Genomic DNA, 25,246 nt, shown 5'->3' on the forward strand with positions numbered 1-25,246 from the left:
GGGGCTGCGGGTCGGGAGTGAGGGGCACCGGCAGGGCTGGGGGGGGCAGGGCAGGGCTAGCAGGGGCTGCAGGTCGGGAGTGAGGGGCACCGGCAGAGCTGGGGGGAGCCCCGGGCCGGGCTAGCAGGGGCTACGGGTCAGGAGTGAGGGGCACGGGCAGGGCTGGGGGGGGCCAGGGCCGGGCTAGCAGGGGCTGCGGGTCGGGAGTGAGGGGCACCGGCAGAGCTGGGGGGGGCAGGGCTGGGCTAGCAGGGGCTGCGGGTCGGGAGTGAGGGGCACCGGCAGGGCTGGGGGGGGGGAACCCTGGAGGGCTGCAGCCCCCCCCCCGCCATTCTCGGCAGGGCCGCCCTGCGGTAGCGGAGCCGTTGCTCCACCTGGCGCCGTTGGGCTGGGGGGGTCCTGGCCGCAGGGGGTGGTTGGTGCTGAGTCAGCCCAGAGCCCCTGCACACTTCCGGGGGGGGGCACAGCTGGGGCTGGGGGGGGACACGCAGGCCAGCGGTGGGGGATGGGCATAGGATGGGGGTCAGGATCTGCTGGGTGAGGAGCAGGGACCAAGAACTGCCCCCCCCATTTATGCCCGGGGGAGGGAGGGTCCCCCACGGGATCAGCCCCCCCCGAGCGGCCTGTGCATCCCTCCCCCCACCCAGCGCTTAGCCCCGCGCCCACACACAGCGGGGCTGAGACCACGGGCTACGGGAAGGGGGCTGGTGGTCAGAGCTGGGGGGGGGGCAGGAGCCAGGACTCCTGGGTTCTCTCCCCAGCTCGGGGGGGGGGGAGTGTGTGTGTGGCCCCCACCCCAGCGGTAAGGAGCCAGGCGGGCGGGTTCCCGAGGGAACAGACTGGAACTGACCATGCGGGTAACACCCGGGGGGGGGGTCTGGTCTGCGAGTCCCGTCACCGGCCCCTCCCTCTGGCCCCACATCCTGCATTGGGTCGCCCCGGCTGTGGGGGTCCCAGCAGCGCCCCTGGCAGGGCAGAGTCACAGCCGGGGGGGGCGGGGGGGTCAGGACTAATGGGGGGGGGTCGAGCACCAGGTTTGTGTCTGGAGGTGGGTTTTTAAGCCGGCGGCTGCTGAACACCGGGGGCGGGGACTCGGGGGGGTCAGATTGCTCCAGCCCCCCCCGCCCAAGGTTGTCCTGTGTGGGGTGGGGCCAACTCCCCCCCCCCCGAGACTGGCGGTGGGTTTCCACGGGTGTCAGTGGAGCAGGATCCCCCCCCCCACAGCGGCTTGTGCCCAGGTGGGAATCCGGGCGGGGCCGGCCCCAGGCGCCGCACCCGGCTAGTGACCCCCGCTGTGCCAGGCGCTGCACGGAGCGAGCCAGGCGCTGCCCCCGCCAGCTCACACGCTAACGCGCTACAGGGCCAGAGGGGAAACTGAGGCACCGCACCGGGCCATGACGCGCCCAAGGGCCCCCGGCCGGTCAGAGCAGAGCCGGCACCGGCCTCCGGGCCCGGATTCCCCTGCAGCCGCCAGCGGGTGGGGTTCGCTGGACCTGGGGGGGGGCGGCCTCGGCGCCCATTGTTCCAGCCCCCCCGGACCTGGTCTGCTCGGGGGCAGAAACCATCTGACCCCCAGAAACCGGGGGCGCCGAGTCCCTTTGGCAAACACGTGGGGGGGCTGGGGGGGGCAGACACACAAGGGCTCTGAACCCCCCCCCTTGTGACCCCCCCCCCAATTCCACGCCGGGGAGGGACCTGCAGGGCTGGGCAGCACGTGGGGGGAGGGGAACCAGGTTTGTATTTGTGTTATTTTGTGGTGCCCCCCCCGCCCTGTTCCGTTGTTGTTTTGTAACCTCCATGGCGACCCCCCCCGCCCCCCCGCGGCGCTCGGGCAGAAGGAAAAACCAGCGGGCCGGGGACCGGGTATAACAGGTTTTGCATTTTATTATTTATCATTTTTTTTGTCTTTTCTTTGTTGTCGTTTTTGTCGCTTTTTTTTTTCGAAACGCCGTTTTGTGGTGGGGGAAGCGATACTGACGTGCTCGGCGCTGCGGGCTGAGCCGTGGCGGGGACGCGACCGGACGAACTACGCGTTACTCGCGGGGGGGGGCGCTAGAGCGAGCGGGGGACACGGACACGCGGGGACGGAGACAGAAGCACACGAAGGCCGTTAGTACGAGATACGGACCAGCGCCACATGCTGCGTTTCTTACCCTACGAAGAAACTTGTTGGAAGGGGCAGAGACGGACGGGCGGGAGCAGCCGGCTCCTTGCGACGCAGCTAAGGGGGGGGGTCCTACAGCGAGAGGCAGTGGGGGGGGGACCCCTCGGGGGTAGCCTGGGGGGGGTGACCCCGGCATAGCAAAGGGCGGGGCCATGCACTCAGCCGCCTGCTTGGGAGTGGGGCGCTCTGATTGGGTTGGGGGGGGGTTGCCCCCAGCCAGGGCCCCAGGCAATCGGGGGGTGGGGGTGGGATCCGGATTGGGCCCTGGGATTTTGGGCGGGGCAGGATCCGGATTGGGCCCTGGGATTTTGGGCGGGGCAGGATCCGGATTGGGCCCCGTGATTCCATGGGTGGAGGGGGGACAGGATCCCGTCTGGACCCCATTGTATCCCCCCCCCCCGGCGATTGGCATCTTTTGTCTGTCGGTGGAAACGGGTGTTTATTGCTTTGCGTGGCGCTGGGGGCACAGCTGGGGGGCGGCGGAGCGGCTCAGCCCCCCCGTCCGTCCGTCCGGGCCAGCAAGGGGGTGAAGGCACGTCGGCTGCCAGGCAGTGCGGGCGGGTAAGGCGTGGGCAGGGCTGGGCCCTTCCTGAACCAAAGGGTCCTTCCTCCAGCTGCACTGCGCTGTCACTGGGGGGCATGGGACTGGGGCTCCCCTCCACTCCCAGGTGTCCCCCCCGTCCATCAGGGGAAAGGGAGGGGTCCCCTCCACCCCACCCCGGAGAACAGAAAAAGGGGGGACGCCACCAACTTTCTGAAAAAGGCTCCACGACAAAATGCTGGTGAGATCAAAGTTGGCTTTTGGCTCCAAAGAAAAATCCTCCCTGGGGGGGTGGGGGGCAGAGCGGGGGCAAGGGGGAGCCGGGCCTAATTCCAGCTAAAGTTTCTCGGGGACCAAAGCGGGGCAGGGTGGGGGAGAATCAGCACTAAGGGATTCAACCCATCAACGTGGGAGGTGTGGCACCTGGCGGGGGGGGGGTGACACCCAGCTGGGGGACCCCTTGGCCAAGGCAGGCCCCCCACTTCTCTCGCTCGCCCCCCCAGTAAGATCAGCAAAAGCCGGGTGCCTCTGATAACCGCAGTCCGTCCTGCCCCTTTCAGTTAAACATAAAGGATAATGTATGTTTCCTAAAATGTGCTTTATGATAACAATTAATTGGTTCATAAACTATGTATAATAGAGGTTTTTTTAATGTCCTTTATATTGTAAAAAGCACCAGGGTTTGTGGTTTTATATATAATTTTTTTGTTAATTTTCTTTTTTTATGATTTTTTTTTTCATCATTTTTCTTTTCTCGCCGTCCTTGTGTCTTCACTTTAGGTTTTTACATTCTCTCTCTACGGTTTTTGAACCGATATATATATTTCTTTTCTCTTTTGCTTGAAAAAACCTTCCCTTCAGCCTCCCCCCAAAAAAACAGAAACGAGAAAAAGGCAAAAAAAAAAAAAATAAACAAATGAAAAAATAAACAGGAAAAAAGCAGAATTTCCCACACTTACAAAGGTTGGGTTTCCTCTCCCCTGTGTATTTAGAGTCCCCGGGACCAGGACATCTCAAGAAAAATAGATTTTTTTTCTTCTGCTTAACAATCTTTAACATACAAAGATATTAAAACTCTGCAAGTCATTGCACTGGCTCCAAGAAAACAACATTTGTTCAGTCTTCGCCCCCTATAGATATTTGTAGCTTTTTTAAAAAGTTTTTTTTTCTCCATTTTTTTAAACATTCTCGAGAGAGTCTCATTCTGCTGCCACCACCTCTGCTCACCGCTGGCTTCTGAACGCGTCCCACTAAACCCCAGGCTAGTTCCTCTGTCAGACGTGCCGGGAGAGGGGCCCGGCTACGCTGGCAAACCCCCCACAGCGGCTGGTCTCGGAGCCCGGCTCACGCCCCCAGGCTACAACGAGCAGGGCAGAGAACCGGGCTCCAGCCTGGCTCCTACGGGCTTTTGTTTGCAGTGTAGCCACACCCCAGGAGCGTTAAGCGTGTGCTTTAGTGCAGCGCTGAACTGGGGCCTTGGCTGGACCCTACCGCCAGGGGGGTTCAATGCGAGAAGGGCGGCGGGCCCGGCCTCGAAAGCCCTGATCTTACGGACCCGCTCGGCTGGAGGCAGCCGAACAGGTCCAAGGCCGGAGCCGAGACCCTGAATTCTCCTTCCTGTCAAACGTTCGGGCTCCGAGAGCAACTCGGCCCCTGCCTGGCCTGTCCCGCCCGGGCGGACGCTGCCGAATGCCACAGGGCGCGGAGCTTGCGGGAACTTCCATGAATATTTGCCAATACCCAGTGCCAGGAACTCCTGCTCCGCCAGTCCCGCCGAGACCCCCTGGAGCCGGGCAGCGTTGCGGTAACACCCACCCGCGTGGCTTTAAGGACAAGCTCAGTGTCTCTCCGGGAAGGCCGGGTTCCTGTGGGGTTTCCCAGCGAGCTTCCTGCCCCATCCCGGAGCAGTTCAGAGGGACGGCATCAGGCCGCCCTTACGTGAGGGGGTGACAGCGGCGGGTGGCGCTGAACTGCGGGAGGGGGCCCAGCTCCCTGTGGTGTCAATGGGTGTCACAACTGGTGTCAGTGGGCACGGCCCCACTGGCCCCAGGCTGGAGTCAGCCGGTCCAAGCCCAGCGCTTGGCCTCTGCTTGAGAACAAGGGCCAGGGGCTGGAGTCTGCTCTCAGCTGCCCAGGTGTAAATCCAGAATGACCCATCCGGAGTGACTCCAGATTAGCACCAGGGCAGTGGAGATCGGGCTACGGCAGGCAGGCCCCAGAAAGCTCGGGTCCAAGCCAGTGATGTGCACTCACCGGGGGAGGGGGGGGGGGCTGCAGTGCCTGCTCTGTGTACACGCCCTGGGGGGGCCCCGGGCCCCGGCTAGTCCCAGTGGCTGCGTCCGTCCCTGGAGCTCGAGCTCTCAAAGGGCCTTTCACTCCTCTGGCAGCCGGAGTCGCCCCGGACGAACCGGCACTGCCCAGCTGTCCTGCAGCTGCGCGCCGGGTGGGGGGTCCCAGTGGGGTTCTCACCCCTCCATGGGACAAGGGGCTTTGCTGGGGACGCGATGGGGGGGGGGGGCTGCACCCTGCTGGTGCCCCCGGAGCTGGGGCCGTGGGGGAGGGGGGAATCGTGCGGGAGGCTGCAGCCTGAAGCTGTCTGGTTTCCCACATGGACCCTGCTTCTCCAACAGATCCGGAAACGCAGCATTTTCCAGGGTGCAGATTCCCCCCTCCCCGGAAATAAAAGACCCCTGGAGGGGGCATCATTTGTGCTGTGGGAGGAGGCGCCGGCCCCTGATTTGTTGGGCTCACGAGGGCTCCCTCATTTCCCGAGGCACGAGAGATGGGATCTGTGCTTTTATCTCGGGGGGGGGGGGGAGCAGGGGGTCCCAGGACAAGGCCCAGGTGGGGGGGGCAATGGATCCGTTTATCCCACAATCCCCAAGGGGCTCTGCTGGGACTTTCACCACCACTAGGGCTTTTTCGTTGTTGTTGCAAGAATCAAGCTATGAACCCTGGCAGCCGGGTCAGACTCCAGCTCAGGCGACCCCAATCTGCCTCTCTAACTCCCACCCCCTTCCTGGGGGTTTCATCCAGATACAGGCTCCTCCCATCCCCACTTCCGGTCCTAAAACTACCCTGTGGCGCCGCTGTTACCAACAGCCGCCCCACCCCACCCCACAGGTGGCTGCATTTCAGCATCGCAGGCCCTGTGCCCGATAACGGGGAGGAGAGATGGGACCCTGTGTGGGACCAGGCGACAGTGCTGGTGATTCAGAGGTGGGCGTGAGCTGGCGTGAGACAGTTTTCAATGTGATTTTCGGAAGCGAAACAGACAGCGCATGTGGCGGGCTGGGTGACTGCAGCTGCCGGGTGTGCTCTGGACCAGCAGGAAAACGGAACCTTTCCCATGTCCCTGCAGCAAGGCCGCAGCAAAACGTACCCGCATCTCCTCAGCGCTAGCCCTACGGCTTCCTGCCAGAGCTTCCCTCGAGCGGGCGCGGCTCTTACGCTGGCCCTAGTTCCTTTGATCGCCTGTATGTACAGAAAGCCCCAAACCCTAAAATAACCACCAAGCGACGACGAAGGAAGAAAGGAAGGAGGAGAAAAGAGAAAGGATCCAACTATTTAAAACGAAAAAACCAACCACCAAGCAGCAAATCCGAAGGAAGGAAGGAAGCGAGAACAGATCACGGTGGGGAGAAGGGGAAAGAAAACAGCCGTCAGCTGAGCTAGCTTAGACGCGACCTTGTCAAACCTCACAGACGCCCCCCCCGGCCCAAGCCAGCTGCTGCGGCTCCCCCAGCACTTTCGCTGGGGAGCGGCATTCGGAAAGAGAGGGGGCAGCCACGCCCGGGGATTGGCAGCACTGGCGGGCGTCCTCAGCTGAAGCTGATTTCTTGGGGGGGGGTTGTTTGCAAAGGGACCCCCCCCAGCGCTGCATTTTCAGGGCTGGAGAGAACCCCATTGTGGGGGAGGGAAGGGGACCATGCTGGGAGCCACTGGGAGAGCTGGGAAGGAGACTAGATGCCCCCTTCTCTAAACTAGTCTAACTGTTCCCCCCCCGGGCAGAATCCCACTTCATCCGCCCGAGGGGGCTCGAGCGAGAGGCTGACATGGGGGGCTGGGAAGGGAGCGCGCGCAGCCCCCTCTGCCCCCGCAGCCGGGAGCGTCTGTGCTTAGCCTTCCTCACGACTCCCCGTACGGCGGGAACGAGGGGGGACAATGGCCCCGGCGCTTATGGTTGGGGGGACAGGAACGTGCTGGGAGCCAGCCTGAGTCCCTCGGCCGCCGAGCATCCTGGGTAAACTCCCAGCATCCTCAGCGGCACGGCTGGGCTCCGAGGTGATGGAGGCCAGTCCCTGCAGGCGGCGGGAGGGAGGGCCAGCCGGAGCCAGGGGCAGCCAGGAAGCTTGCCAGGTTTGTAGCCTTCCCGGCTGCATTTCTCCAGGGCTGCCAGCAAACACCCCACTGGAGCTGGATCTTCCCGGGCGCCCTGGAGAATCTGGCTGCCCCAGGACGAAGACGGAGGGGACCCAATCCTGGGGCTCCTTGGGCAGAGGCCTAGCCCCGGCCCGAGCGTCCTGAATTGAACCGGGAAGGCGGCTCATTGCTGGGCACAGAGGGATGATTTCCAGAGCACCAACGTGACTTGGATGCACAAAGTTTGTTCCCTGCAAAACTGGCCTGACTTCAGTTAAACCGGTTTGATGAAACTGGTGCCAGCACCTGCGTGGACGCACTTACATCAATGTCAAACCACTTCTATCGGTCCGGTTCACAGCAGGCTCTTTAAACCGGTTTAAATTCACCCCTCAAGTTGTGGCTTTAAAGCAGGTGAAGTTAAACCAGTGTTGCCTTCTCATGCAGACGAGGCAAGTGAAACAGCGCCAGGGCAGATCACATGCCATTTACGACCACTGACGTGAAAAGAGGCACCGATTTTCCATCGCCCTGCGCTGGCCGGGAGTCTGTGACAAATCATTTTTTCCTTGGAAATCGCAGCTTTGCTGAAATGGAACCGTTCCCGGAACGGGCGGGTCAGCTGCGTCTCCTGATCATGAACAAACTTGCAAAAAGGCAAAATTCCAGTTTTCTAGTTTGACCCGACTTTAAGCTAATTTGACCGAAAAAAATAAGGTTAAAACCCCAGAAAAAAAGGCCAAAATGGAAAAAATGAAATATTTCAACTGACCCACAACAGAAAACTCGCCAGGTTTCCAGCTGGCGAATATTTTTGAGATTTCCATTTTTCACCCCAATTTGAGACAGGAAAATTTTCTGAACTCGCAAATATGTTTGTGGGACAGGCCAGCTGGTTCCATTCTCGCTCTGTTCACCCCGTGAGCCGAACCAGTGCCGGCAGGGAGACCCCGGTGGGGCTGCACCTCATGCAGCCAAGCTAGCTCGGGTGCCAGAGCAGGATGCCGCGGCCGGGTAATTACCCGGGGCTCGCCCATGCTGCTGCGGCTTCCCGGCACCCGAACGCTAGCTGGGGTCGGCCTATGCGAGGTGCAATCACACCCCGTGGCAGGACCCCTGTGCGGACAGACCATGCCCATGGCTATTGGACGTTGCCTCAACCTGCCATCCTAAGTCACTTGCAGCTCTGGAAAGACCCCAGCACTTCCCCCTCTTTCCTGGCACACGTCAGCACTCGGGGTGCTTTTCGGGAGATTTCGACCCGGGCGCGTGCGGGGCTGCCGATCTCCCCGCCCCAGGAACGGGGGAGACGCTCGGTTCCGGAGCAGCTGACCTGCGGCGATCGCTGCGGGGGTGCTGGGCTCTGCTCTTTGCGACGTTACGTCCCAAGGGCGGCGCGGGGATTCCGCATCGGACAGGACCAACCTCGTCCACGTCGATTCAAACTGGCTCCGGATCGGGGCTGGGACGGGGGGTAGTGGGAGCCGGGCACCCCCTTTCGGTCTCGACTGGAGCAGCTCAGTGAAGATCCAGGGCGAAGGACGGACGCTTCCATGGGGGGGCTTTAGGGGGAGATTTCTCGTCTCTTTCTTGAAGATCCCATCAGAGGAACCAAGACTGGAAGTGAAACAGCCCAGACGTGGACGGGTTATTTTAAATAGCATCGACCTCACAACGAGTTCACTCCATCCCCCCATCCCTCCCTCCCTCCCCAGCTCTGTCGGTGCCCCTCACTCCCGACCTGCAGCCCCTGCTAGCCCAGCCCTGGGCTCCCCACACAGCTCTGCCGGTGCCCCTCACTCCCGACCCGCAGCCCCTGCTAGCCCAGCCCTGCCCCACCCGGCTCTGCCAGCCCCCCTCACTCCCGACCTGCAGCCCCTGCTAGCCCAGCCCTGGGCTCCCCACACAGCTCTGCCGGTGCCCCTCACTCCCGACCTGCAGCCCCTGCTAGCCCGGCCCTGGGTTCCCCACACAGCTCTGCCGGTGCCCCTCACTCCCGACCTGCAGCCCCTGCTAGCCCAGCCCTGGGTTCCCCCCCCCAGCTCTGCCGGTGCCCCTCACTCCCGACCCGCAGCCCCTGCTAGCCCAGCCCTGCCCCACCCGGCTCTGCCAGCCCCCCTCACTCCCGACCTGCAGCCCCTGCTAGCCCAGCCCTGGGTTCCCCACACAGCTCTGCCGGTGCCCCTCACTCCCGACCCGCAGCCCCTGCTAGCCCAGCCCTGGGTTCCCCACACAGCTCTGCCGGTGCCCCTCACTCCCGACCTGCAGCCCCTGCTAGCCCAGCCCTGGGTTCCCCACACAGCTCTGCCGGTGCCCCTCACTCCCGACCTGCAGCCCCTGCTAGTCCAGCCCTGGGCTCCCACCCCCCAGCTCTGCCGGTGCCCCTCACTCCCGACCTGCAGCCCCTGCTAGCCCAGCCCTGGGTCCCCCCCCCCAGCTCTGCCGGTGCCCCTCACTCCCGACCTGCAGCCCCTGCTAGCCCAGCCCTGGGCTCCCCACACAGCTCTGCCGGTGCCCCTCACTCCCAACCCGCAGCCCCTGCTGGCCCAGCCCTGCCCCCCCGGCTCTGCCAGCCCCCCTCACTCCCGACCCGCAGCCCCTGCTGGCCCAGCCCTGGGCTCCCCCAGCCCTGCCGGTGCCCCTCACTCCCAACCCGCAGCCCCTGCTGGCCCAGCCCTGGGCTCCACTCAGGCCCTATCTGGAGGGGAGGCCTGTATCCTCTGTGCCGTTCTGTTTAGCTTGGCTCTCCCCGGTCAGCCTGTCCCTGTGGGACGGACCCCATGGGCTGCGAGACCCCCCAGCCGGGAGCCGCTCCTCCCGCAGCACCAGGACGGACCAGGCTCCCCAGCTGAGTTCAGTGGGTGTCGCTCCACTGGCTTCCAGAGGGCCAGACCCCCAGCAGGTGTAACCAGGCGTCGCCCCACTGGAGTCACTGACTCTCACTCGCCGAGGACACTGCATCCGTCCGCGGGCGAGACGTGGTCCCCACGTCGTATAATCCCTTTTAGCGTTTTCCCCCCCGAGCCGGGGGCCCGATCCTGAGTGCCACGAAATATCACGAGACCCATCAACACTCCCCCCCCCCGCCATCGAGCCAGTTTTGGGGTGTCCTGCTGCAGGGGTTCCCACGCCCTGCCCTGTTTGTGCACCGGCTGCAGTGCTCCGAGAAACCGAGCCCTGTGGGATGGGGGCCCCTGGCTGCAGGTTAGGGGTGTCACAGCAGAGGTGGTATCCCGGGCGGGGGGGGGGGAGAGGCCGTGCCACAGAGCGACTTGAGAAAACCTTGGTGGGCAAAGAGGAACGGCATGGACTGGCTGCGTGTGGCTGGAGCCTGCAGGTGGGGGGATGTGCCACCAGGAGGCGCTCTCCGACCAGCCAGCGGCGCTCCCAGGGATCCCCCTGCTCTGAGCTGGGGTGTAACCGCCAGGCCGGGGAGATCCAGCCAGGCTGAGTTTCCTCTTTCCCCGTCTCGTCTCTCTCTTCCCCTCTGCTGGGCCTGGCGGCTCCCGGGCACGCAGCTCCCAGGCCCCGGCTGGAGCGGAGGAAGGGGCCTGGTGCTGGGCGGAAGGAAAAGCAGCTCACGAGCCCCAGGGACGGGGCAGCTGCTGCCCAGGGGCGGGGGGGCACTGGGGTCTCGGTTGCTCTCCGGGGGACCTACCCTGGGACCTCAGAACACCCCTGGACCAGCCCGTCACACCCAGTGACAAAGCCACACGGCACCTCCGGGCAGAGCCGGGACAGAGCCCAGGAGGCCTGGTGCCCAGTCTGACCTGGCCCTGCTCTAACCACTACACCCCACTCCCCTCCCACAGCCGGGACAGAGCCCAGGAGCCCTGGTGCCCAGTCCTGCCCTGCTCTAACCACTACACCCCACTCCCTCCCACAGCCAGGACACAGCCCAGGAGCCCTGGTGCCCAGTCTGACCCGGCCCTGCTCTAACCACTACACCCCACTCCCCTCTCACAGCCAGGACACAGCCCAGGAATCCTGGTGCCCAGTCCTGCCCTGCTCTAGTCACTACACCAGGGGTGGGCAAACTCTTTGGCCCGAGGGCCACATCTGGGCATGGAAATCGTATGGCAGGCCATGAATGCTCACGAAATTGGGGGTTGGAGAGCAGGAGGGTGCTCCAGGCTGAGGCAGGGGGCTGGGGTGCAGGGCAGGGAGCTCCGGGCTGAGGGGTTTGGGGTGCAGGAGGGGATATGTGAGGGCTCCGGCTGGGGGTGCAGGCTCTGGGGCGGGGCTGAGGGGTTTAGGGTGCAGGAGGGTGCTCTGGGCTGAGACCGAGGGGTTTGGAGGGCAGGAGGGGGATCAGGGCTGGGACAGGGGGTTGGGATGCGGGAGGGGGTCAGGGGTGCAGGCTCCGGGCAGCGCTTCTCTCAAGCGGCTCCCGGAAGCAGCAGCATGTCCTTTCTCCGGCTCCTACATGGAGGTGCTGCCAGGCGGCTCTGCATGCTGTCCCGTCAGCAGGCACCACCCCTGCAGCTCTCATTGGCCGCAGTTCCTGGCCAATGGGAGCTGAGGGACTGGCGCTGGGGTGGAGGAAGTGTGTGGAGCACCCTTGCTGACCCTATGTGTAGGAGCTGGAGCAAGGACATCCCGGTGCTTCCAGGAGCCGCAGCACATGCAGAGTGGGGAAAGCCCCCGACCCTGCTCCCCAGCGGGAGCTCCAGGGCTGGATTAAAAGGTCTGACAGGCCAGATGTGGCCCGCGGGCCATAGTTTGCCCAGCCCTGCACTACACCCCCCTGCCCTCCCCTCCCAGAGCTGGGGTAGAACCCAGGAGTCCTGCCCATCACTCACTGGCCAAACCCTCAGCCAAGCAGGCGCGAGTTCACCCTCAAGCTAAAGTTTCTGATTGGCCGAGAGATGCAATGATGTCTGACCTTCCCAGCCAATCAGGAGGCACTGGGCCAATAACCCCATCAGAGCCCAGTCTCAACAACCGAGGGAGGAGCAGCCCTCGGCCACCTGCTCTGTGATTGGCCAGAGCCTGAGACATGCACCTCCCGTAAGCCAATCTGAAGGTAGCTGCTCAGGCACGGGCCAGGTAGCCCGCAGCACCATGGGCCAATCAGAGGAGAGGGATAAAACTAGGGCTGCCCCATCCTTCCCCATGCCAGGGGCTGGGCCACGGAGTGGGCGTGGCAGCCCCATGCCCCCCCCAGGGGAGGGCTGGGTCCCTATGGGGGCTGCCAGCCCTGAGTCTCATGGGGGCCGTGTGGGGATCAAAGCCAAGCGGGGAGATCCACGCACCGGGGGATGCTGGAGGACCCCCGGCCCCCTGGGCACTGCCCCCTCCTGGAGGGACCCCATGGGTGCTCCCATGGCCCCTGGGTGGGTGAGAGCCAACTCCCAAGCCCAGCCCCCACATCCGGGACGGGGCGACCGCGCTGATCTACCCCCGGGATCACACGCCGTGCCCGGGGAGCCCCCGACAGCAGGGCCAGCTCCCCCCACCCCCCAACGCTGGTGTGGAACCGCCCCCCGCCATCCCGGCCCCCCCTTTTGTCCTCCCTCGGTGGAGTCACCGGTTACTATGGGACCCCAGGGGAGCAGGGACTCCCCGGTTCAGGGAGGGCCCATGGCTCAGGCCGGGGGCACTCAGCTAAAGGACCCCCCCATGTGACGGGGTCAGGGGCACGCGAGAGAAGGAAGGAGAAATCACAGAGGGAGGGAAAGGAGGGGAGGGGGCTGGAGGGACAGAGGGACGGAGGGACGGAGGAGTGAGGGATACAGCCCCCCAGGCAGGGGGGCTCTTGGGGACCGGGCCGGGGAGGGGGTGAGGGCCTGTGGGGCAGGCTGAGCCCCCCCACCAGATCCCGCCTGCTCCTCTCGGCCCGGCCCTTTGTTTCCCTTTCTCCAGCCCCCATGTCCAAGTTCACCAGGGTGTGACATCATGTCTGGTTGCTCGGGGAAACCAGACGGGTCAGACGTGACTCTGGTTATGGGATGGGGGCGGAGCCCCTGGTCCCCCCCTCCCCAAGTTCAATGAAGTTTGGGAAGAAGGGAACTGAGCCAGATCCTGCAGCCAAACCTCAGTCAGGGCAGACTGGTGGGGGGAGGAGAGTGGGAAGACTGGAGGGGGGAGGGGCTGTATCCCTATCTCCCCCCCATGTCATTTTTCCCTGGGGGGCGGTTAACCCCTTTGGGGTTGGGGGCAGCCCCAGGGTTCCTGCCCTGCTGGGATGGGACAGTGCCGGGGGGGGTGGGGTGGAGGGGGGGGCGTGTGTGTCCAATTCTGCTGAAACTCCCAGTGATGTGGGAGGAATCAGCTTTCGGGGGGGGGGAGCTCATCTTTACACCCAGAGTGGGGGGCGCTCAGCCATAGGAGTCCATTGCACCCCTCCCCCCACCTGTCCCACTCCTGGAGCATCTCAGGCCCCCGGGGCTGCAGGGAGTGGCAGGGGGAGACGGGGGTACTGGGGCCTGCCCCGGGTATCAGCACCCACAGCCCCCTGCTCCCCCACCCCCCGCGCTCCCTCAACAATCCCCCCACAGAGCGACTCCACTAATCAACCCCACAACTTGCCCTAAGCAGCATGAAGAGAAGAGCGGGGGGCAGAGGGGCCCTGCCAGCCACCGGAGCTCACCACACCTGCCTGGCTAGTCACCCAGAAGTGACCCCAAAACACACATGCCCTTTCCTAGCCCCTTAAGGCCAGGGCCCCCCAGACCCCCCTTGCCAAGGGCTGGGCCTCTCTGTGGGCTGCTCAGGGCAGAGCCCCAGGGCCGGGGTCACCTGCTCAGCCAGGGATTTATTGGCTAATTGTCCAATTAACTTATTCCAGGGCCCAAGCCAGAGGCTGGTGGGGGCGGGACGGCCTCAGGGACTGCACAGTGGGCCAGAGCCCTCCATGGGGGAAGGGTCACCTGCAGTGATGTGGCACAGCCAGTAGAACCCAGGAGTCCTGGCTCCCTGCCCCCTGCTCTGACCACTGCACCCCGCTCCCCTCCCAGAGCAGGGATAGAACCCAGGAGTCCTGGCTCCCAGCCCCCTGCTCTGACCACTGCACCCCGCTCCCCTCCCAGAGCAGGGATAGAACCCAGGAGTCCTGGCTCCCAGTCCCCAGCTCTGACCACTCCAGGTTTTGGGGACGCTGCCATGGTGATGTGGGCACGGCCGATGCCCCGTCCTGCAGGCATGAGCCCCCCCGCTGGGACCCCCCCCCGAGTCGCCCTCTCCTACCTGAGACTGCTGGGGGATGTTTAGAAAGTTGCCGTCCCGGGGTCCGATGCCGACAAAGCGGTTGGCAGTGGAGGAGCCTGGCGCTGCGAATGCTGGAGGAGAGAGAGGCAGAGGGCGTGAGGGGGCTGGGGGTGGGTGTGAGGGGGCTGGGGGGAGAGTATTGGGGGCTGCAGGGGAGGATGTTAGGAGCCTGGGGCTGGAGAAGGGAGGGGTTTAGGGGGCTGGGGGTAGGTGGAGGGCATTAGGGGGCTGGGGGGAGGACAGTGAGGTCTGGGGGAGGGCTTTAGGGGGTCGGGGGAGGGCACTGGGGTCAGGGGGAGGGTGTTAGGGATCTGGGGGCAGGGTGGAGGTGTTAGGGGGCTGGTGGGGAGGGTGTTAGGGAGCTGGGGGAGGGCATTGGGGTCTTGGGGAAGGATGTTAGGGGGCTGGTGAGGAGGGTGTTGGGGGGCTGTGGGGGAGGGCATTGGGGGCCGTGGCCATCACTGAGATGAGAGAGGGTGATATGGGGCAGACACACCCCTGGCAGGGCTGAGCTCCGCCCCCTGCCCCATACAGAGCATTGGGCAGAGGAATCCATAGGGACGGGAGGGCTGAGGGGGGGTGTTTGAAGGGGGCTGCTCCAGTTCCAACACCCCCAAAATAATTATCCGCCCATCTCAAGCTCCCCTCGAGAGTGGGTGACTGTCATGATCCCGCAGGAGATGGGTCAATATCAGGGCTGCAGGTCGGCACTGACAGGCACCGGCGGAGCTAGGGGGGAGCCCCGGGCCGGGCTAGCAGGGGCTGCGGGTCGGGACTGAGGGGCACCGGCAGAGCTGGGGGAGAGCCCAGGGCCAGGCTGGCATGGGCTGCAGGTCGGGAGTGAGGGGCACCGGCAGAGCTGGGGGAGAGCCCAGGGCCAGGCTGGCATGGGCTGCAGGTCGGGAGTGAGGGGCACCGGCAGAGCTGGGGGGAGCCCCGGGCCGGGCTAGCAGGGGCTGCAGGTCGGGAGTGAGGGGCACCGGCGGAGCTAGGGCAGAGCCCAGGGCCAGGCTGGCATGGGCTGCAGGTCGGGACTGAGGGGCACCGGCAGAGCTGGGGGGAGCCCCGGGCCGGGCTAGCAGGGGCTGCAGGTCGGGAGTGAGGGGCACCGGCAGAGCTGGGGGGAGCCCCGGGCCGGGCTAGCAGGGGCTGCAGGTCGGGAGTGAGGGGCACCGGCAGAGCTGGGGGGAGCCCCGGGCCGGGCTAGCAGGGGCTGCGGGTCGGGAGTGAGGGGCACCGGCAGAGCTGGGGGGAGCCCCGGGCCGGGCTAGCAGGGGCTGCGAGTCGGGAGTGAGGGGCACCGGCGGAGCTGGGGGGAGCCCCGGGCCGGGCTAGCAGGGGCTGCGGGTCGGGAGTGAGGGGCACCGGCAGAGCTGGGGGGAGCCCCGGGCCGGGCTAGCAGGGGCTGCGAGTCGGGAGTGAGGGGCACCGGCGGAGCTAGGGGGAGCCCCGGGCCGGGCTAGCAGGGGCTGCGGGTCGGGAGTGAGGGGCACGGGCAGAGCTGGGGGGGGGAACCCAGGGCTGGGCTAGCAGGGGCTGCGGGGTGGGAGTGAGGGGCACGGGCAGAGCTGGGGGGGGCAGGGCTGGGCTAGCAGGGGCTGCGGGTCGGAAGTGAGGGGCACGGGCAGAGCTGTGTGTGTTGGGGGAGGATGAACCATTGCTGTGGGGGGGGGGATGCAGTTAGTTCGCCCCCCCATGCTGTGTCCCAGTTTCGATTCCTGCCGTGGGGGCAGGGCCATGTGCAGAGCAGCTGCCCCAGGCCTCAGTCGCCCTCCCCCAGGTGCTCCTGGCCCAGCAGATGCCCGTGTATGGAGCTGGCAGGGCCCTGCCCCACGGGCGGCGATTGGTGCCCTCCCCTGGCCTCGTGCCCCTGCCAGAAATAACTGAGCTCAGGCCTCTGGCATTCGGGGCTGGGGGGGCATCGCTGGGCACAGGGGGGCTGGATCCTGGGGATCCTGGCTGGGGCAGCAGCGGGGGGCAGGGGGAAATCAGAGCATGGCACATCCCCCAGGGCCTCGAGGCCGGGCCCCACGTACCCGCCAGGCCCCACATACCTGCGAGACCGAGCCCCACATACCCGCCAGGCCGGGCCCCACGTACCCGCCAGGCCCCACGTACCCGCCAGGCCGGGCCCCACGTACCCGCCAGGCCCCACATACCTGCGAGACCGAGCCCCACGTACCCGCCAGGCCGAGCCCCACGTACCCGCCAGGCCGGGCCCCACGTACCCGCCAGGCAGGCCCCACGTACCCGCCAGGCCCCAAATACCTGCGAGACCAAGCCCCACATAACCACGAGGCCGGGCCTCACGTACCCGCCAGGCCCCACATACCCGCCAGGCCGGGCCCCACGTACCCGCCAGGCCCCACGTACCCGCCAGGCCCCACGTACCCGGCAGGCCGGGCCCCACGTACCCGGCAGGCCGGCCGTTCTTGGGCAAAGCCCAGAGACCCCAGCCGGGGCCTGGTGCAGCATCCCTGGCTGCTGGAGGCTGCAGGTAGCCGGGGTCACCTGCCCCCCACTGCCAGCCACTCTCCCCCTGCAGCCCCACGGCTGCCGGTGCCCAGGCAAAGCTGCCCAGGCAGGAGGGGTGGCCGGGCCCCAGCAGCCTCTGGAGGCTCCCACCCCCCCGCTGGGCTGCCAGCTGCAGGGTGGGGGGGAAAGAGGCACCTGCCCTCCCGAAGAGGAGTGGGACAGATCCTGGCCAGCAGGGGGCAGCGTCCGGAGCAGCACAAATCCCTCCCCCGCCCCCAAAAGCTGCGGATTCTTCCTTACCTGTCCTCCGCCCGCCCACCTGGCAGGAGTGGGCGCAGCCGCAGCGGGCAGGCACCAGAGACCCCCCCGCCCCCGCCCCCCCGGCTGGACTGAATGGAGAATGCAGACGGGAGGGGATGTCATGGGGACGGATGGAAAGAGTCCAAAAAAGAAAGAAAGAAGGAAAGAAAGACAATGGAAGAGATGCCCCCCCAGTACACACACCTAGCGCCCCCCCAGTACACACACCTAGTGCCCCCCCAGTACACACACCTAGTGCCCCCCCAGTACACACACCTAGTGCCCCCCATACACACACCTAGTGCCCCCCAGTACACACACCTAGTGCCCCCCCATACACACACCTAGCGCCCCCCCAGTACACACACCTAGTGCCCCCCCATACACACACCTAGCGCCCCCCCAGTACACACACCTAGTGCCCCCCCATACTCACACCTAGCGCTGCCCAGGAGAGGCCACAGAGCCCTGGGAACAGAACCCAGGAGTCCCGGCTCCCAGCCCCACCCCCTGCTCTAGCCACTAGACCCCAGCCCCTTCCTCCCCAGGCAGGGGATTGGACCCAGGAGTCCTGGTGAAGGTAGCCTGCTCTGGAGCTGAACTAGGAGGGGGTATGGTCGACACCCACTGACCCCTGACCCCTGGTGCCCCGTTCCCCTTCCTCCCCACACAAACTCCTGGGCACTGCCAGTCCGGGCGGGGGGGGGGGGGGATTTTAATGGGTATTTTTCTTTCCTTTTGTTCAGCCCCGCCCCTGAGAGTTGCCATGGCAACCGACAAAATAATAATAAAACAGAACAAAACAAAGACCCCAAAGGCGGCCGAGCCGGCGGCTACTGCATCTTAGCGCGGGTGGGATGGATGGCGGCGGGTGAGGGCAGGCAAACGAGAACGCACAACACTCGATGATGGCATGAAGCCCTGGCCCGCTGGCAGCCGGCTACCCCCTGTGTACCCCCTGCCTGCCCCCTAACTACCCCCTGTGTACCCACTGCCTGCCCCCTAACTACCCCCTGCCTGCCCCCTAACTACCCGCCTGCTCTATGGCTACCCCCTGTGTACCCCCTGCCTGCCCCCTAACTACTCCCCTGCTCTCTAGCTACCCCCTGTGTACCCCCTGCCTGCCCCCTAACTACCCCGCCTGCCCCCTAACTACCCCGTGTACCCCCTGCCTGCCCCCTAACTACCCCCTGCCTGCCCCCTAACTACCCCCTGTGTACCCCCTGCCTGCCCCCTTACTCCCCCGCCTGCCCCCTCGCTACCCCCTGGGGACCCCCTGCCTGCCCCCTAACTACTCGCCTGCTCTCTGGCTACCCCCTGTGTACCCCCTGCCTGCCCCCTAACTACCCCTGCCTGCCCCCTAACTACCCCGTGTACCCCCTGCCTGCCCCCTAACTACCCCCTGCCTGCCCCCTAACTACCCCCTGTGTACCCCCTGCCTGCCCCCTAACTACCCCTGCCTGCCCCCTAACTACCCCCTGTGTACCCCCTGCCTGCCCCCTAACTACCCCTTGTGTACCCCCTGCCTGCCCCCTAACTACCCCCTGCCTGCCCCCTAACTACCCCCCACCTGCCCTCTGGCTACTCTCTGCCTGCCCTCCAGCTACCCCCTATGTACCCCCTACCTGCTTCCTAATTACCCCCTGCCTGCCCCCTAACTACCCTCTGTGCACCCCCTGCCTGCCCACTAACTACCCCCCACCTGCCCTCTGGCTATCCCCTATGTACTCCCCGCCTGCCCTCCGGCTACTCCCTACCTGCCCCCATGTACCCCCGCCTGCCCCCTAACTACCCCCTGCCTGCCCTCCAGCTACCCCTCGCCTGCTCTCTGGCTACCCCCTGCCTGCCCTTCAGCTACCCCCTGACTGCCCCCTAACTACCCCTGCCTGCCCTCTGCCTACCCCCTACCTACTCCCTATGTACCCCCACCTGCCCTCCAGCTACCCCCTACCTATCCCCATGTACTCCCTACCTACCCCCCTATTTACCTCCTGCCTGCCCTCCAGCCAGCCCCTACCTATCCTCTATTTGCCCCCCTGCCTGCTCTACGGCTACCCCCTACCTACCCCCATGTACCCCCGCCTGACCGCCGGCTATCCCACCTGCCCCCTACCTACCCACCTTCTCATCCATCCATCTCCGTACACACACCCCAATCCATCCATCCATCTCCATACATACACCCCCATCCATCCATCCATCCATCTCCGTACACCCCCCCATCCATCCATCCATCCATCCATCTCCGTACACCCCCCATCCATCCATCCATCCATCCATCTCCGTACACCCCCCCATCCATCTATCCATCCATCCATCTCCGTACACCCCCCCATCCATCCATCCATCCATCCATCTCCGTACATACACCCCCCCCATCCATCCATCCATCCATCTCCGTACACCCCCCCATCCATCCATCCATCTCCGTACATACACCCCCCCCATCCATCCATCCATCCATCTCCGTACACCCCCCCATCCATCTATCCATCCATCCATACATCAATCTCTGTACACCCCCCCATCCATCCATCCATCCATCTCCGTACATACACCCCCCACATCCATCCATCCATCCATCTCCGTAAACCCCCCCATCCATCCATCCATCCATCCATCCATCTCCGTACACCCCCCCCATCCATCCATCCATCCATCCATCCATCTCCGTACACCCCCCCCATCCATCCATCCATCCATCCATCCATCTCCGTACATACACCCCCACCATCCATCCATCCATCCATCTCCGTACACCCCCCCATCCATCCATCCATCCATCCATCTCCGTACACCCCCCCATCCATCCATCCATCCATCTCCGTACATACACCCCCCCCATCCATCCATCCATCCATCTCCGTACACCCCCTCCATCCATCCATCTCCGTACACCCCCCCATCCATCTATCCATCCATCCATCTCTGTACATACACCCCCCCATCCATCCATCCATCCATCTCCGTACACCCCCCCCATCCATCCATCCATCCATCCCTCCCCATCCCCATCCCTACCCCCATGTATCTAAGCTTCACATTCCTCTTCAGCTGTCCCTTCTCCCCCTTCCGCTCCCCCCTCTGCCCGGCGGCCTGGCTGGTGGCTCTGTGCGTGAGGACCAGGCTGGGGGTGGGTTTGCCTGGGGGGTTGTGTCGTCGCTGTCGGGCGTCCACTTACAGGGTGATGTAGGTGTCGGCGCTCCGCCCTCTGGGTTAGTGCTGGTGGATTTTGTGTCAGGCATTGGAAGGGGCACAGGTCTGGCCACAGGTGGGGGCGGCGGCAGCAAAAATGAGCCCGTGACTTTGCCCTGGCCGCTAGCGTTAGGCTGCGAACAACATAAATACAAGGATGCGTGAACGGCGAGCCGAGACAAGGCAACGGTAAAGATGCAGTACCGGCCGGCGGCGCCGGGACGGGGCGCTGGGGCTTGCTTTGTTCCGGTGTTTTATTGGGGACGCTTTTCCTCCAAAAAATGCTTTTTTTACCAAAAAAATGGACTTGTTTTAAAAAAAGCAAAGGGTGGGAAGAGTGTGTCTGTCCGTCGGTCGCTGGCCCGTCCCCCCACTCCCTGGCTAGGCTCTGCCCTCTGCCCCCTTCGCGCCCTCGACCTGCTGCCCCCCGCCAGATCTCCGTGGGCTGGAGCCACGGGCCGGGCCGTCGCTCGCCTGGTCGTTCACTTGCCAGCCGTGGGCAATGGTGTCTCCCCTCCATGCAGAACCCGGGAAGTGCCAATGGTGTGAACCGGCCGGCCCGGCGCTCCGTCTTCAGGGGCTCCAGGCTGGAAAGGGCAGGCCCGCGGTGGAGCCCAGGGACCGGTGGTGGGCAGGCCCGGGAGAGGGACGGAGGGGGAGGCGGGGAGAGGAGTGTGATCTGCGAAGGCTGGCCCTGAGCGGGACCGGCAGGGGACAGCCAAGGAGCAGGGTGCTGCAGATGCGTCTTCTCTGCCCGGCGTCCTGCCCTGGTTTCTCCCCGGGGGCACGACTCAAGGCAGTCTCTGCGCTGGGCTCCAGATATTTAACGCCAGCCACTGTGATGGGCGCGGCCCTCCCAACCCTGGTGCTGTCCCGGCGCGTGAGCCGGCCGTGGCGTGAGCCGACTGTCCAGAGTGGCGATCGGTGGCTGGACCTCTCCTCTAGGCACGACGCTCCAGAGCTTCAGAGTCCCCCGCGGCCGGTGTCCGGGCAATGGCTGCACACCACCTCCGGCGGGAGGCGCTGGCGGGTGTCACGGAGGCACCCCGAGGGGCACCAGCCACCCCCGGAGGGCAGAGCTCAGTGTCCTAGGCACGGATCACTGAGTGCCCCCGTCCCGTGCTCCTGGGGGACCCCTGGGGCCGTACCCAGCACAGCCCCCCCATCCTGCAGGAGCCGGCCTGAGGCGCAGTCTCCATGGCAACGGATCACTCCAGCAGTCTGGCTTTGGGTGGAGAAAGTCGTCCGTCCGTGATAGACGTCGTGCTGCTGAGGCCCCGCCCCCAGGACCTGCTCTGAGAGGCCCCGCCCCCAGGACCTGCTCTGAGGCCCCGCCCCCTGGGGGGTCTTCTCTCAGGCCCTGCCTCCTAAAACCTGCTCTGAGGCCCTGCCCCCAGGCCCTGCTCTGAGGGGCCCCACCCCCTAGGACACTATGATGCGGAGGCCCCGCCCCGCAGAACTCCACAATGCTGCGAGGCCCCGCCCCCCAGAACCAGCCCGGCCAGGCCCCGCCCCCCAGAACCTGCCCTGCGAGGCCCCTCCCCCTAGAACCTGCCCTGCGAGGCCCCGCCCCCTAGACCCTGCCCTGTGAGGTTCCGCCCCCTAGACCCTGCCCTGCGAGGCCCCACCCCTAGACCCTGCCCTGTGAGGTTCCGCCCCCTAGACCCTGCCCTAAGAGGCCCCGCCCCCTAGAACCTGCCTGCGAAGCCCCGCCCCCCAGAACCTGCCTGCGAAGCCCCGCCCCCCAGAACCAGCCAGGCGAGGCCCCGCCCCCCAGAACCAGCCCGGCGAGGCCCCGCCCCCCAGAACCTGCCCTGTGAGGCCCTGCCCCCCAGAACCAGCCCGGCGAGGCCCCGCCCCCCAGAACCTGCCCTGTGAGGCCCCGCCCCCTAGAACCTGCCTGCGAGGCCCCGCCCCCTTAGCAGTTTATCTTCTAGAACTCCTCACGTTCCAGAGCGATGCCGGTTCTAGGCTGGCAGTTTCCGGAACCTTCTAGATGCTGCAGGCTGGCGCGTGCCAGTGGCTGCGACGGGATGGGGGGTGGGCCCAGAGCCCCTCCTTCGACTGGCCCCTAACATGCCATGTTCCCTCTTGGCCCCTTAGCTGCCCCCACAATCCCAATCCAGAGCAGTCCCTGGGGCAGGAAGCCCCTGGCCCCTTGGCGGGTGCGTCAGGCCCCTGCGCTACATCAGCCCCCGACGCCCCGACCGGGATCACACTGCCTGTCCCGTGCCCCCCAGAGACAGAGAGAGACAGAGAGAGACGAGAGGAGAGGAGAGGAGAGGAGAGGAGAGGAGAGCCGTGGGGGGGCCTTGTTCCCTGGCCAGCCCCCCCCAGGGGCGGCATCCGGAGGGGCGTGGCCGGCGGCGCTCACCTGCCCGGTGCCCTGGCCCGACCCGTCGGAGCAGACGAACTGCACGAACTCCTTGAGCGAGTCCTGGCCGTGGTGATGGTGGTAGCGGATGGTCGGGTGGGTGAAGTAGGGGCTGGACTGCTGGATGATGGAGGTCGACGGGAAGTGCAGGGCCGAGGCTGTTGCCCGAGGGCTTCCTGAGACGGGGAGAGAGAAAGGGGGGCGGGGGGGTCAGGGATCTGCTGGTAACAGCTGCTGTGTCCGTCCCCTGCCCCCCCAGCAGTTCAGGCCCTGTCCTCTCACTCCCTACCCCCCTCAGCCACCTGCTGGGCCCTCCAAGCTTCGAGGCCCCACGCGCCTGGTGGAGGGGCCATTATGGGGCTGAGCCCCATGTCCTGCTCTCTCCCCCATTTCACGGTCCCGTCAGAAGGCAGAGCTGGGTCGTCATTCCACGACTCCTCTCCGAGAGAGTCTCCGAGGGCTGGAACCCTGGGGACCAGCCAGCGGGCGGCGCCCAGACAGTGGCCCTGACGGAGCAGCCAGCGGGCGCAACCCTGGCGCCGGCCCCGACGGACCAGCCAGCGGGCGCCACCCAGGCACCAGTCCTGATGGATCAGCCAGTGGGCACCACCCAGGCACCGGCCCCGACGGACCAGCCAGCGGGCGCCACCCAGGCACCAGTCCTGATGGATCAGCCAGCGGGCACCACCCGGGCACCGGCTCCGACGGACCAGCCAGCTGGCGCCACCCAGGCACCAGTCCTGATGGATCAGCCAGCGGGCGCTGCCCGACACTGGCCCTGATGGACCAGCCAGTGGATGCCACCCAGGCACCAGTCCTGACGGACCAGCCAGCGGGCACCACCCGGGCACCAGCCCCGATGGACCAGCCAGCGGGTGCCACCCGGGCACCAGCCCTGATGGACCAGCCAGCGGGTGCCACCCAGGCGAGGCAGCGGGTTCCACCCGGGTGCCGGCCCCAACGGACCAGCCAGAGGGCACCACCCGGGCACCAGCCCTGAGGGATCAGCCAGCGGGCGCCACCCGGGCACCAGCCCTGAGGGACCAGCCAGCGGGCGCCACCCGGGCACCAGCACTGACGGACCAGCCAGCGGGCGCCACCCAGGCACTGGCCCCGACGGACCATCCAGCGGGTGCCACCCCGGTGCCGTTGCCGCTATAGGGTTCAGGGAACTGGCAGGGACGCGGCACCGGTGGGTAGTGCCAATCAGCTTCCTCCTCTGGGGGACCCCTCGGACCCCACCTGGGGGGGCCATGTCAGCCGGGTGCATGGGGAGGCCAAGTCCTAGAGACCGAGCCATGGACGGCCCTTTGAGTTAAATACCCCCCAGACACTCCCAACCCCTCTGACCCCCAGACACCCCCATCCCCTCCAATCCCCCAAGTCACCCCCTGCCACCACTGCCCCCCAGTCACATCCCTGCCCCTTCATACACCCCCACACTGGTCACCCCCTCAATCACTCCCTGCCCCTTCACGGCTCCCACCCCAGTCACACCCCCACTGCCCCCGGAGAGGCCCAATGACCCCGAGTGGGGCCTGCGTGGGCCCCCCAGGACCTGCGCAGACGTCCCACCAGCCCAGGCTGAGGAACCCCCAAGCAAACCCACAGGAAGGGCTGAGCCACCGGTGATGGTTTGAGCGAACCACACCCCACCCAGCTCTGCCGGTGCCCCTCACTCCCGACCCGCAGCCCCTGCTAGCCCAGCCCTGGGCCCCCCCAGCCCTGCCGATGCCCCTCACTCCGGCTGCCTGGGGTCCTGGGCTCGCTGGTCGCTGGAAGCTTCCTGCCCGGTATGGTGCTGGCATGGGACAGCCCAACAGTTGGGACCCAGGCATCCTCGCCTGCGGCGCTTTGGGACCAGTAACCGCGGCTCCACTTGCTCCCCGGGGAGAGAAAGGGACCCCCCTGGTTACATGCGGCAGGCCAACTCCTGATCCCAGCAATGCTGGAGTCACTCCATCAAAATCCCAGCTAATCCAGATCTGTCTAAATCCTGGCTATTCTGGAGTCACTCTGGATTAACTCCTCCAAGATCCCAGCTATTCTGGAGTCACTCTGGAGTCACTCTAATAAACCCTACTCAGGCAATGATCACCTAATGCAGCATAAAATCTGCCCTTTCCCCTGCATCCTTAACCCGTTAGCTGCCTCGACAGAGGAGAGACACAGACAGAGAGGAAAAGCGAGAGAGACCGGTTGCCAGAACCACCGTGGCTTGGAGGGACAGGGTCCCGCCCCCCCACCCCCAGGATAGCGGCTTTGGTTCTCACCTGGTCTGACTCCTGCAAGGACCGGCAGCGGGTGGTGGCTGAAAGCCATTCTTGGGGAGGTGGTGTGGGTGGAGAGGGCGCTGCAGAAATCCAGCTTCCCTGACTTCTTTAGGGAAGCCGGTCCTGGCAAGGAATCAGCGAGAGAGGGCAGGTTTAACAGGCGGAAAGATGGATTAGTATCCTGCTTGAGTCGCCCCTGCTCGGCCTGAGCCCCCAGCCGCTGCCCTGCCCTCACTGCCCTGCCTGGCCCTGCCCATCAGGCCCCTCCAGGGCCGTCTGAGTGTCTCCCTAGCCCCGGGCGTCCCCACGCCACGGCCAGGCCACGGCGATCCCGCCATCGGCTTTCAGGGTCC

At 65.5% G+C, this 25,246-nt stretch overlaps 1 protein-coding gene across 9 annotated transcripts in view; it reads right to left on the reverse strand.

The window, feature by feature from the left end:
- Positions 1–1,859: 1,859 nt before the first annotated feature.
- NFIX (nuclear factor I X) overlaps positions 1,860–25,246 on the reverse strand; it is a 227,001-nt gene continuing 203,614 nt past the window's right edge. For 6 of the 9 annotated variants that reach the window (XM_044994894.1, XM_044994889.1, XM_044994888.1 and 3 more), the window contains 5 exons: positions 24,894–25,016; positions 22,621–22,796; positions 20,233–20,380; positions 14,256–14,347; positions 1,860–8,684 (listed from right to left, as the gene is read on the reverse strand). In XM_044994894.1, coding sequence (XP_044850829.1) covers positions 8,670–8,684; positions 14,256–14,347; positions 20,233–20,380; positions 22,621–22,796; positions 24,894–25,016 — 554 coding nt within the window. In that variant the 3' untranslated portion in view covers positions 1,860–8,669. The remainder of the gene's footprint in view (positions 8,685–14,255; positions 14,348–20,232; positions 20,381–22,620; positions 22,797–24,893; positions 25,017–25,246) is intronic. The other 3 variants (XM_044994892.1, XM_044994895.1, XM_044994896.1) reach the window with 3 other exon arrangements.

This window comes from Mauremys mutica, chromosome 20 (assembly GCF_020497125.1).
Source record: "Mauremys mutica isolate MM-2020 ecotype Southern chromosome 20, ASM2049712v1, whole genome shotgun sequence".
In the NCBI taxonomy this organism is placed as follows: domain Eukaryota; kingdom Metazoa; phylum Chordata; order Testudines; family Geoemydidae; genus Mauremys; species Mauremys mutica.